At 43.2% G+C, this 12,950-nt stretch overlaps 1 protein-coding gene across 1 annotated transcript in view; it reads right to left on the bottom strand.

Moving 5' to 3' along the window:
- Positions 1–4,640: 4,640 nt before the first annotated feature.
- Positions 4,641–12,950, bottom strand: part of SMYD2 (SET and MYND domain containing 2) — a gene marked incomplete at its 5' end in the record, with an annotated part of 28,978 nt that continues 20,668 nt past the window's right edge. The window contains 6 exon segments of the mRNA XM_080616142.1: positions 4,641–4,891; positions 6,955–7,063; positions 8,370–8,537; positions 9,316–9,323; positions 9,326–9,445; positions 11,160–11,270. Of these exon segments, the coding sequence (XP_080472268.1) occupies positions 4,811–4,891; positions 6,955–7,063; positions 8,370–8,537; positions 9,316–9,323; positions 9,326–9,445; positions 11,160–11,270 (597 nt within the window). The 3' untranslated portion in view covers positions 4,641–4,810.

Here is a 12,950-nt window from a genome sequence, read left to right as displayed (position 1 = left end):
ATGGTTTAGTTTCTGTCCCACAGACTTAAGCAGCGGAGTCCATAAGTAGAAAAGGACAGTCTGGAGTTGCTGTATGTTGTGTTGCATGGGTTTAACGTCAAAGCATGACAGGTTCCAAGAGACCAGTGACCAGTTTCATCCGTTTGGAGAGAAGTATGGATTGAAAATTCCACAAAGATGCATCCATGGTCAATGAATGGAGCCGCTCCTTAAGAAGTTTGACACAAATGGTCTTCTCCCAAGGCACCCATGTTCATGTTCAGCCTATGCTCCCCCCCTCTTGGAATGGACGAGTAAGTCTGACTTAGAATCATAGAATAGTTAGGGTTGGAAAGGACCTTAAGATCATCTAGTTCCAACTTGGGAATCCATTGTGTGTGTTTCCTTTTTGTGCATTCTTCATCTGTACTTAACCCATCTTTTCTTTTAAGTAAGTTCTCACCAATGATAGTATTGAGGTTGCTGGCCTCCAATCTGCGGTTAATTTTGGTCTGAGCATTTCATGCCTGACATTGTCTGATCAGGGATGCGGGAAGATGACAGCTGAGTTGTGAGGATGGTGGACATGAACTGCTCAGGTCCCACTTGTTCCAGCTCCTCCACAGACCTGCTTTGGCACCTCAGGTCCTGGATTAACTGAGGGAGGATGAAGCTTGTTCCCACAAGCCTTCTGCTGTATAGAGATGATTGGGACTGTAACTGCTCAGCCTTGTTGGAAATACCTTTTCCCTAAACTAGTTTCAGCTGACAGGAGACACATCTGTGAGGCCTTATTCAACCTATTGCTAATGCAATCCTTTATAAAAGTATACTGAAGGACATTTCTGTTCCACTTATTTAAAACAGTTGCCTCACTCCAAATATTAATAAATAATATTTGCATGATTTCAATAGCTTTATTTTTAATTACTTTCTTGCAAGCAGACAGAAATGCAAATGGCAAAACATCACTTGGTAGAGAATAAGTAAGTCTTGGTGCTTCAAAAGAGATGGTCATTCCAAACTAATACATTATTTTTTTGATCCAGTATCTGCTGCTTCTGTAGCCCAGAAGCCACTCTAAAATAAATGCTGATGGGCAATCTCATACATGGATATAGCACACAAATCCATGGGGAAAATTCAGCAGCTACTGACCATGCTGCATTCTCAACACCTGACTTCCCCCTGGTCTCCTGGGAGATCATGAGTGCAATGGCTGTTGTCAGTCTCACAGTTTGTGATCCACGTGCTCAGAAAGTGGAAGCATCAGTGTGGGTCATACCTAGTGTGGCTGCTCCTGGGCATCACTGAGAGAGATGAGGGTTAAATACTGCTGTTTGTCTTTGTGGGAAAGAACAGTTTACATCCAGAGTGGTGGGGTGGCACCCACTGCATGCGATAAAGGATGCATTGCATTGAAGGAGCAAATACCAGAACTGAGCCTGAAACGGAAGCACTGCATGAAAGCAGCACCTCACACCCCTCTACAAACAGAGGTGTCAATCTGCTGATGTATAGTCCAAGTCATATGAGGTTTGGTGGCAACAAGAGAGAGGTTTCAAGTCCAAAATGCCAAAAGCAATTGTCCTCAGCTTGTTCTCAGCCTTCTAGAGAAGTTTTCTTGTAGAATCTGGTGCTGTGTGATGTACAGATGCCATGTGAGGTTTGAGAAGAGGAGGACATTGCACAGGCAGCTGTGTGGCTTGGCTTGCAGGGACTGTGATTTGGGGAAGGGAAGAGCTGGCTGCTGGGGCTGTTAGATTGTGAAACATGCAGTGCAGAGGTCAAAAGTAGCAGTGCTTAAATCTTGTCAGTGTTTGTAGAGTATCGCAGACTGCAGTTCCATTGCTCTTGGTCATTTTTGGCTGGTGTTCCTTTGTGGTTCCATTGCCTGTCCTTTATGTGTGTCCTCACTGAGCATTTCCCACATGCTTACAACAGCAGGGCTTTGCTTTTGGAGGGTGAACTGGAAGTCGGTGGTGAAGTAGTGCTGGGATTCTTCAGTGAGAGCTGCTCTTAAAACAGTGAGGGCAAGGCTAATACTTCTGCTGATCCCTGAAATGTGCAGTGCTTGATAGTTTTACTCTGCCAAATCACCTGCTCCAGGTGTTCCCTGATGAGACAGGCAGGAATAGGACACATGAAGGCTTCCTTGCTCTCTTGGACAGTGGCTGGTAGCTGACACTTAAAACAGGAAATATGTCTAGAAGAGGGTGCTCAACACCTTCAGCAGACCTGGCAGCCAGTCCTGCAGGGCCTTCCAAAGGCCAAAGTTGAATCCTGCTTACTGTGTTTAATAACTGCTGATGGAGCCATCTCCCATGAAACCTCTTCTCTGGAGCCCATTTCCTCTTCTGGCCTTCATGATGTCCTGCGCTGGTGAGTTCCACAACTTAATCATGCATTAAGTGTCTAAGAACTTTCTTTTTGTGCAAGTTAAAGTTATTTTCTTGCTGCTAGTTGGTCTTTGAAAGAAAACAAATCTTTAGTGCCAGAACACTGTTAATAGGATGTTTATCCCGTTGCAATTGCGCCATATGGAAACCACATTTTCCTTACTAGTAAAGTACCTTTCTTGGGCAATTTTACACAGGAGAAAAGTTTACACATGCAGATGACTGTAATATTCCCATATATAATTGTGTAGGACATGTTAAATGATAATAACATGTTCAAGTAACTTTTATGTCACTGGATTTTACTGCCCTGTTTTACTTCAGTATTTTGATGCTTCCTCATTTATTTGTTCTGTAACTGTGTACGTGACAGTTCAGCACAGAACAGTGAGCTGAATCTCACTACCTTATTGTATGTACACCTTTTGTAGAGACATGAGACAGCAGTTATGTGCCCTTCCTGCCCCCCCCGCCTCCTGTCAGGGCTGAATGGCAGAACTATTCTATGCTATTGAAAGCCTTTAAAGAAAAAAATCTATGCATGCTATTTTATATTCTAATGTATTATTCATATCAGTCCATAAGCTTATGCTTGTCAGTTTTATCTTGTGTATAGAACTGATTACTTTTGACAGTATTTTTGCACTGTTTCTCTTCCTTCTCTTTTTATAAAGTTCTATTCAGCATTAATTGACTGCAGTAATTTTTTACCCTTTTAACTGCCTTTGTGTAAATAGTTTCTGATATACTTTGGCAAATATGAGAATGTCTCCAGTCACTAAGGTTTTTTGGTAAGGCTGTCCTTCATATTCACAGTATACAATAAACTGGTTTTTTTTTCAAGGAAAACCTTGCTTGCACTCTGTGTTCCCTTCTGTAACAGCTTAAGGTTTTGTATTTGCACCTACCGTGCTTGTGTTAGCTTCCCGTGTTAAACTGACAGGCACAGCCAGGGCTGCAGCGAGTTTCAAGAACCTTCTGTAAGGGCAAGGCTTCTGCTGGTGGATCCTGCTTGGCTAAGCTGATTCTTCAATGTTGAGGTATGGTCTGGGTTCTGGAGAGGCTTTCTGAAGCGAAGGTGCTACTTCCCTGGAATGAGGGTTTACTTGACAAGATAAGGTTAGGATAAAAATAGCTGGTGCCCTCTTCCTTGGCTTTCTGGAATCATAAGATCTGGTGCAGTTTTATGCACTCCAGCAACAACTGCTAGCAAGGGAGCAATGAGAGCTTTCAGCAAAATGAAAGCTTGTTCTCTAGCAGTTTTGTTTTCAGAGCAGTACTTGCAAGAAAGGAAATATGATGGAGTTCTTGATGATGAGGTGTGCTCTTTCTCTCATCATATATTATAAGCTGTGAAAGCCATATGGAATGGTCCTGTAGTTTTACTGTGCAACATATTTCAACTTTGGTGCTGGGAATACACAGCCACACTCTTGCTTCCTCTTCCCTCCCCCAGCCTTAAATGCAATCTCCCATCATTCATCCCTGGCAGAGTTCAAGACCAGGCTGGATGGAGCCTTGGGTGACATGGTCTAGTGTGAGGCACCCCTGCCCATGGCAGGGAGTTGGAACTGGATGATTCCAGTCCTTTCCAACCCAAACCATTCTGTGATTCTAGGATTTTATGAAGGGAAAAAACCTACCCTCCATGCTTAGCTTTCTCTGCCCATACTTAAGTCCTGGACTTTTTATCTCAGAACATGTTCTTGTTCCTCTCTTAAAAGTAATTTCTAATGTATGAGTAGAATAGTTTTACTTCATTGGAGGCAAAGGTATGGCTATAAGGAAATATGAGCTCTCCTCTGCACTGAGTTCACTTGAACTTGTAAAGAGGGTTAAAAAGCCAGAAGTTGCATCATTCCTCCCTTGTGCAAGCCTTCCAGCTCCGCCATAGGCACCAGCATCGCCTGTACAGGACATGCTGAGCTCCAGGGCCTTGCAGTGATGAATCCCATGGGATTGGCACTGCAAACAAAAATAATTAGTGAAAAGACGAACTGGATGCTAAACCACAACTGAAAAAGTACAGCTTTTGCTAGTTATTTAGTTAAATGAAACAGCTTAGGCAAAAGTGGATGTCACAAAACCATTGCACCCAAGAAGGGTCAAGACAATTTTATTTACTTAAATAAGATACACATTAAAATCCACAGAGAATAAAATGGCCACTTTTGCACATGAGCTGTCAAAAGGCATCACCTTTAAGAAACTATGGATGCATCCTTAAAGAAAAAAAAAGGGGGGGGGGGTGGAAAGAAAGGCAATTGTAGATGTGTGGAAGCTGGGAACATTTTGCCAGGCCTAAGTGTGTTTGTCATTCCAATTATAGGCCAGAACTGTGTTCATACTCTACCGCATTTCAAAGCGCTCCTGAAGGCTTCCGTAACAAGGCTTTTAACTAAAGGTTTGAAGGATTGCATAGATTCAAAGGCTCAGTGGTCCTCTAATTCCTTTTTGATCTCTGAAATGTATGGATGATCCTTCCCGTGTGCTACTTCCATGATAGCAATTGCCTATGAAAAGAAAAAACTATTCACACAATTGATTCCTATATAACACCAGGCTATAAATACTCATTTTAGAGGTTTGAAACAGTCTGACACCTCTGGCTACTTTTTGTCCCCCTTGTAGTCATAAACCCAGTAGGAAATAAAATGGAATTCAAAACGAAGTAATAAAGGTTTTACATTCAGAGAACACATCTTTCATCTTACAGGGTCCCAAAGCACCTTTCAAAATGATATTCCTGACAAAACTACTTTGAATGCAACCAGCTGTAGGACATAAAACTGTGAGTAGGGTGGGTGATGATCTGGCAGAGGACTTGACTTAACCACTATCAGCCCCAGCTTTGTTCCTACCAGTTAATCCTTCAGCTGTCAGAGCAGGCCCACTGCAGAAGTTGCATTAAGGTATTCTAGACTTGCTTTTGTAAACCCTCCATTAGTTCCAGGGGTACCACTGCTTCCCAAAGGAAGCAATGGCTCAGGCAACCACTAAGGCAAAAGCACAGTCTTGCCAGGTTTGGGCCAAGGCTGCTATGCCCATCCCTGCTCTGCTCCTAGGAGCCAACATTTCAGGCAGCCAAACCCACTGCCATGCACTTCCCTGCCACTCTTCACCCTGAACTGTGGAGTGGGTACAGAGGCAAGATATCCTTTTCTCAAGTGGGTATCAGTGGCCCTAGAGAAGTGTAACAAAAAGCAGCAGTAAGTAAGACTGAAAGAAGCAAGTTCAGAGTAAGTCTGAGAACATTTAAAGCCCATCATGCCAAGATCAAGCAAGGAATGGTGGCATTCCAGCCCTCAGAGCAGTCATTTTCTCCTCAGAAAACTCCGTTGGAATTATGCTCTTACATTTAAATCAGTGCAATAAGAGCCTTTGGTTCCACCTCAGGAGCAGGGAGAACTGACCCCACTGCTGCTCCTGCCCAAAAGAAGAAAGGAGGGCCTTCTGGAGGAGCTGATTGCAAACAGAGAAAGAACAATGGCTTTGTTTTTTCACTAAATCCCAAACAGCAGGGGCTGGGATAACTTTGGGCAGTTCCCGTAGGCAGCTTTTGGAAGTGAGTCATTAGAAAACATTTGTGTTAGGAAGTGAACTATGCCAACAAACCTACCTACAATTCCCAGCCCCCAGCCCGTGTTCCTACTGGCACAACTCTCAGTTTTTAGTCAAAGCTTTAACACCACAGCGAAGGAAAACCTATGTTAAATTTAAACTAGGTAACAGTTAAGTTTTAGAGTATATATTTGTGTAGTATCTTACACCATGGCTGCATGGCTGTGTTATTGCTGGCTAAAAACTTGCCAGCATCTAAAAAGGAATTAAAAAAAACAACTATGGTGCCATTCCACACCACATCACTACAGTAGTCACTGAGGCCTAAGAAATGACAATAAACTTCTGTCCAACAACAACAGGAGAAGGGAGTCAAGAAACACGGTACAGCCTAATAAGAAAAGAAAACCTTAAGAAAAAGGGAATAGACCAATGAAAACAGATGAAGAAAAATGTAAACCCAAACTCTGTATATGCCTACTTCAGCATTACCAGATGCATTAAATTCCCTCAGCTATTTAAAAATCAATTTGTTCCAGAACAAATAACCACCAAAAGCATGCCTAGTTTAGCTATGATATAGTTTAACTGGATAGAGAAACCACAGGCTTCAGGCAAACACTATGTACCTTTTCTAAGAGCCAAGCATTTTCTCTGTCTTTAACCTAGCAAGTGAGAAACTGGAGTTCTCCATTTACAGAAGCACAGCTCTAGCTCAGGAAGGAACATATAGCAAATGTTTAAGCATATATATGACTTCATATGACCTTAAGCATATGACTCCAGCTGCCACAGAAGTCTATCATGACAAGGCAAGACCCCTTGCATGCAACAACAGACCAATACTGCATCTTTCCAAAAGGAAAACTGAGCCCAAAATCCAGTAACCAAATACATTATTAACACATGGTGCATTTCCTACCAAGCCAGGCCTGCTGACAGAGCAGCACGTAGTGTTTTCAATGACCCCATGCCTGAACTGGTACTATTAATGAAGAAACCTGGAAAGAAATACCTTCTTCAGGGCTTTAACTCCAGCTGCTCTGTTCTCCAGTGCCATGTACAGTCTCCCCAGTTTCAGCCACATGGAAGCAACGTTCAGTGAGTAGGGGGGATAATGTTTACTGCAACAGAGAAGGAGATTCAGCTTGATCAAACCTGGCAGTTTCATTGCATTTCCCCAGCCCCTGTATCCCTCTCAGGGGGTAAGAAGCTGCCTCTCATTGCCCCTGCCCATTCTCTGCTCATCCCCCTGCTGTGACTGCCAGGAGTCAGCGCCAGTTGTGCCTGGGATAGAGACACTTGTCCGCTGGGAATCGAGCTGAAACTGCCATATGCCTCTGAACAGCTGTCAGATGGCAATGACTTTCTGCCACTAGTTTTAATCTAGCCAGCTACAGAAAGAGGCTGCATTGTTTGGAGGTTTTGGAGCCACAGAAGTAACTCTGCCTGTTCCACAAAAGAGTTGGTCTTTAAAGGAAGGCGAGGGGCCCTCAGCAGCGCTACAGCACACACACCACCCTGTACTCACACTGAGCTAGCAGAGTCCAGCTCAGCAGAGCTGACCTGGAATGCCAGGCTCTGAGCCAGAGGAGCTGGGCAAGTCCCAGGGAAGATAAATAGTACTGCACCCCCAGGAGGGGGAATGTTGGCTCCTTCTTTGTATCGCTGTTCTCTGCCAAGTGATCTGTGACTTTACATTGGCATCTGCTCCAAAGTGAGAGCTTTACTTGCACTCCCCCCAGCTGGCAAGAAAATGATGTCTCAAGATGAGAATCTGCTTGGGAGATTTATGGCAGGATCAGGTACAGCGCGTAACTGGCTGGCTCTGATGAAGGAGATCACTACTGTTAAGAACAGAGGAAGACCTATCAGAGAGGGGATGGGTTTCTCCCTGCAGAGGCTGCGTGCTGCCTTACCCCACATAGGCCTCTCGCCTGTGCATCTCCCACACCTCCAGCTCCAGGGCAGTGGAGCTCAGGGACCTCAGGGCACCCAAGGCCTCCCTCTGCTGCTCAGCCCCAGCCTTGGGATAGTGGAAAAGGGAAAGGAGTGGGAGAGGGCAGGATACACAGCAACAGCTTTGCCTCCATCACATGATGCAATCTGAAGCTCTGCTTTAGTGAAATATTAGGATATTAAAAACCCCACAATCTAGCTAAGGAGAACTAGCACAGTCTCCAAGGTGGTACAGGCTTATTTTGAGAACACAAAGCAAGGCTCTCAGTCACCTTCTGCTACATCTTGCAGATCACTTTTTGACAGAAACAACATCTATCCCAGCATTACACATGCCTTTTCAAGCAGTGATGTCATGGGTGGCATGTTTATACAACACGTACTGAAAGAAGTGATGTCTGTCCAATCTTTTCTTAATTATTCAGATTATTGAATTAGAGCACTAAAGAAAATAAAGAGTCTCATATTTACCTGTATGGTCTGATAATTTTTTGCCCATAACGCAGTGCACCTTCCCAGTCCTGCACGTAGAGACACACACCCATGGCCTGGTACATCATATGTAACATATAAACATTACTGTTTTCAAACACTGCACCCATCTTGTCCAGGCTGAGTTCACAGATCTCCAGTAATTCACTAGGAGGTATGAAGTTAAGGAACCCAATCAATATATGGTCTCTCAGTCAACTACCTGGTAATGCCAAAGAAGCACAGACTTGACCTTGTTCACAATGGTTCTCAGAAGTAGTCTTTTCTTTCAAATGGCATCAAAGTGTCTATGATACAACCCCAGAGCTACTCTGAGGGGTATTCTGTACTCAGAGGTATTCTGCTCATGAGTTTGCTCCCCTCCTACTCAGATACTCTATAAAACTAGCTTTCAGATTTAAAAAGCAACAACAAAAAGCAGCGTTCCTGGATCACCACTGCATCGACAATATGCCAGAAGAAAGGGGAGTGAAATTCCCCATGCAGCAGGCACTGGATCAGGCATGACACAGCCTGGTCTGCTTCCAGCCCAGTGAACCTTGCATTTTTGTCTGTCACACCACTGTTAAAACAGCCAGGCTTGTGACCCCCAGCAATAGCTGCAGCCTCACATGCTCTCTCTCTCTCCAAACAGGGCACTATGACAGTAGAGTAACACAAGCACACACCTACACTCACTCCAGCCTCTGGCTTGCTGTGTGGAGACAGCCACATGCTGCACTCTTAGAAACTGAGAACCACACAAGAAACAACGAACACAGGGTCTCACAATCCCACACCATCAGAACAGCTTTTCAGACACAAGGAGGACAGAGGTAAGTTTAACTTATAATGGTTATAGCATTTCTCCTGCAGGTACCTTGGGAGCAATCCAGCAGGTAAGGTTTTTAGGTCCCACGCCAAGCCAGATAAGTCAGGGTGAGACAAAGGATATATTTGTAGTGTTTGGCTCTTCTGAATTCCTCAATCACATTCCTGGCATATTTGATCATGTCCCGCACTGTCTCTGCTGATGGAGGATCATTCAGCTTGCAGATTTCCAGTTTATCTTTATCCTGAAGGAAACACAATAGACATTATAAATGCAGGTTCCAAGCCCTACAAATAAAGGTGCACCTGCTACACAAAATTACTCTAATAAAAAGACACAGATGGGGACTTAAGCTCTTCAAAGAATTTAAAAACAAAGGTAGAATGTGCACCTGCAATTTTTCTCTAAAGCCTTGACTAGGAAACCTAGAATTCTCTGTGCCTTCCAGTTCATCTGCCATCCTCTACTTCCATGAAGCCTCTTTCTTTTGAAAGATCCAAGAGCTTTTCAATTTGGTGATGAAAGCAGTTTTTCATTGGAAATTTCACTGCTTACAAGAGATTAGGGATTAAAACTAATTTAGTTTTAAAGCTAGAAAAGCCCAAGTACCTTGGGCCTAGCACCAAGTGACAGCTCATTTGAAATTGAGATACTAAACACAGATCTTCATATCTACAGACACATTTCCACATATTTTTTCTGCTGGACAGCTCCACTTCCTCTTATCTTTCTATCTATCTAGCTTTCTATACTCCATGAAGAGCAAACTGCAATCTGGAGCCAACCTTTTGCTGTTTAAGCCTCACATTGTTGCTAGATGTCTTTTTCCTTTATTATTTCATCTTCCAGCTGAGATGGCTATAGGAGACCCTTTCTGGAGTTGAACGATGCTGAGTGACACGTGATCCCAACAATAACACATCATTGGAAATCACAGCTGAAGTCATGGCTTCATTAAACTCAGTGGCAAAACTAGTAAAGTAACTGTGGGGAGAAACACAACTCAGCTATCAGCAGAACAGCCTCAAACAAGAATATTGGGTACTGTTTGCAAAGAGTTACAGAAGATGCTTCCATTTAGAGGAAGGGGAGGGTTGTGGGTCTGTTTGGGAAGCAGCTCTTTAAAAGACACCTTTGTGAAAATGGGGGGAAAATATCTGGAATTTAAGGATCAGATGATGCCAACCAGACTGAAACTGGCTGGAACGACAGATAAGCCCCACAAAGCTTAGCTCCCTCAGGCCTCCAGTGAAGGAGGTCTAAATGGCTGCACAGGTACACTTGTTTCCATATCTGTTGGATTTGGGTACCTTATTTTGTTCCCCGTAAGTCCTTTTCTTCAAAATAACTAGTGCCTTGCTTTAAGGAACACTGTCTCAATGTCTGCCTTTGTCCTTTGAAGGCACCAGGTGATGTCTAATGAACATAAATCTAGCCTGCATGTCACAAGGGGCCACCCTGTCTACGAGAAGACAGTTTTAACACCATTGCAGGATTCTGTTGGGTCTCCAAACCATCCAGCAATGCCATACTATGTCACCTAGAACTGACTGAGATGTCCCAACCAGGAACTGCAGCAGGACTCTAACCCAGAAATGCTCCAAGCAAGAATCACTCACAGGGAGCTGATAGAAAACATGCAGTTACAAAAACATGCAATTCTGAGCTAAATTCTTTTGGTCAAGTAGTATAGACACAGTGCAATTATCTGCTTTTAACAGAGTTTTCATCTTTGCTTTGTAGCTCAACTTTAAATTGGCTTCTACCAAGAAATTTTCTGACCTGTCATGATTACAGTGGAAAGAACGAGCATCGGAAAGTCTTGTAGACAGAAGAACAAAACCAGCCCACCCCCTTTATCCTGCTTCCCAAAACGTAGCTAAAGATGGAATATTACATCTAAGGACCTGGGTAGGTGCCTTGCCAGTCAGAAGCACATTTCACACCATTTTTTTCACCTTTTCTTTGGTAACACACTCCTCACAATCACAGTCAAAGAAATAGGAGTCTCTTAGCCGGTTATTTCTGTCCTCTGTGGGATACAAGAGATCAATATAGCTGGTGAAAACCTATATGGTAAAAACACAGCAATCAGTGAAAAGCAGTATAACTATACGTATTTATCACTACTGCTTCTGGTATATATAGTGCAACCTGTGGATCCCTGCAGCTACATCACCTGCCTGTTCCCCTCACATTCCAAGCCTCTCGGCAGCACCAGGACTTGCAGTTTGCAATCTCACAGAGAAGTGCTTCCTTTCCTATTCATTATGGAATTTCCCTCAAATATTACCCTGGCTTAAACCCAGGACGGCAAGATTCAGGTGTGGATAAGGAAACTACCACAGCATAAATCTCAGGTTCCTGTCAGATTACAAAGAAATGCCTACTTTTCAGAAGTAAAATAATGATTTCAGGTATCCTGCTTAGGATAAATCACAGTGGCCTGGTTTTTTTGGAGGCTGGAATCTCAGATTTTTCTTTCTGAAAACCTACAAAAATTGGGGCAACAGCAGTCGCTAGGAGCTTTAGAAACTTAGGACAAGACCTTTAGATCTCAGAAGAGAGGCCCAGTGCTCCAGTTCTAGGAGAATGAATATCAGATTTACTTCAGCAGCAATATTTTAAAGCAAAGAAAACCTGCTTTTGAACATTTTAAAAGCCCTTCATATATGCTATTCTTAAGTTTTCCTCTACTTCAGTAGTCTTCAAAAAAGAACCCCTGCAACTAGCTTTAATGCTCTATTTTTAAAGTGAGATCTCCCCCAAGAAACATGTCATGTACGGCACAGTTGATCATTTTGCAGACAGAGGAACAGCTTTAGTTCCATTTCCTTATTTCTAGCTATTTGAAACATTTTGCTCAGTCTCTACGCTTCAGGTCTCTTTCTTCTTTAAAGCCAAATGTAAATGTAATTTCATAGAGTACTTCTTCTTCTTCTGTGGGATCTCACATCTTTCCTCACACTCCTCCCTCCCCTATTTTCAAAGCACGCAAAACGCTGGAACCGCATTTACACCAGAAACGTTAAAAACGTTGCGATGCAATGACTCCACTGGACCTGAAGATGGAGACACAGGCTGTAAGACCGCACAGAGCCTCACAAAACCAGCACCTCAACGTTTATAAAGTTCTTAAGCGTCAGAAAAGCGAACTCACAAAAGCCATGAGGTCCTGGAGACCTCACGCAGCTTTTAAGACACAACTCAATCAAAAGAATATGCTAAGCATGATCAATACTCCACATCACTACCTCTCAGAGTTAGCCCTCCCCAAAACCACTGAAAACATCTAGGATTCCACAGTAAAACTCCCTAACCAGGATCAGCCCTTGTCCATTACCACAATGCATTTGCAGTGACTGCCAACATCACAGACAAAACATCGTGTTAGTAAATGGCACAGAAAGAAGTGGCTCACGAGTCATTCACCCTTCCAGCATATAAACTCCTTTTGTTCACAATGGTGAACAGCTATAATCCACAAAAATAACCTCTCTCCCCCTCTTCAAAACTGCTATCACACACTTCAGAAGCAGTAGGAGTTATCAAAATCAAATCTGAACTTATTTTGAGCATCATTAACCTCGCCTAAATTAACAAATGAGCCATTGAAACTCTATGCAAATTCCATCCCCAGAGAGAACGTTCTGCATCTTCATCCCCTGCAGATATTTGAACATCCTCCTCAAGTCTGTTTAACACCTTTTTGCTTTTCTTTTTAAAGCAAAAAGCAGCCCTGCCAAGTT

Source organism: Psittacula echo (assembly GCF_963264785.1).
Source record: "Psittacula echo genome assembly, chromosome: 4".
In the NCBI taxonomy this organism is placed as follows: domain Eukaryota; kingdom Metazoa; phylum Chordata; class Aves; order Psittaciformes; family Psittacidae; genus Psittacula; species Psittacula echo.
This window is presented reverse-complemented; position numbering and strand designations above follow the sequence as displayed.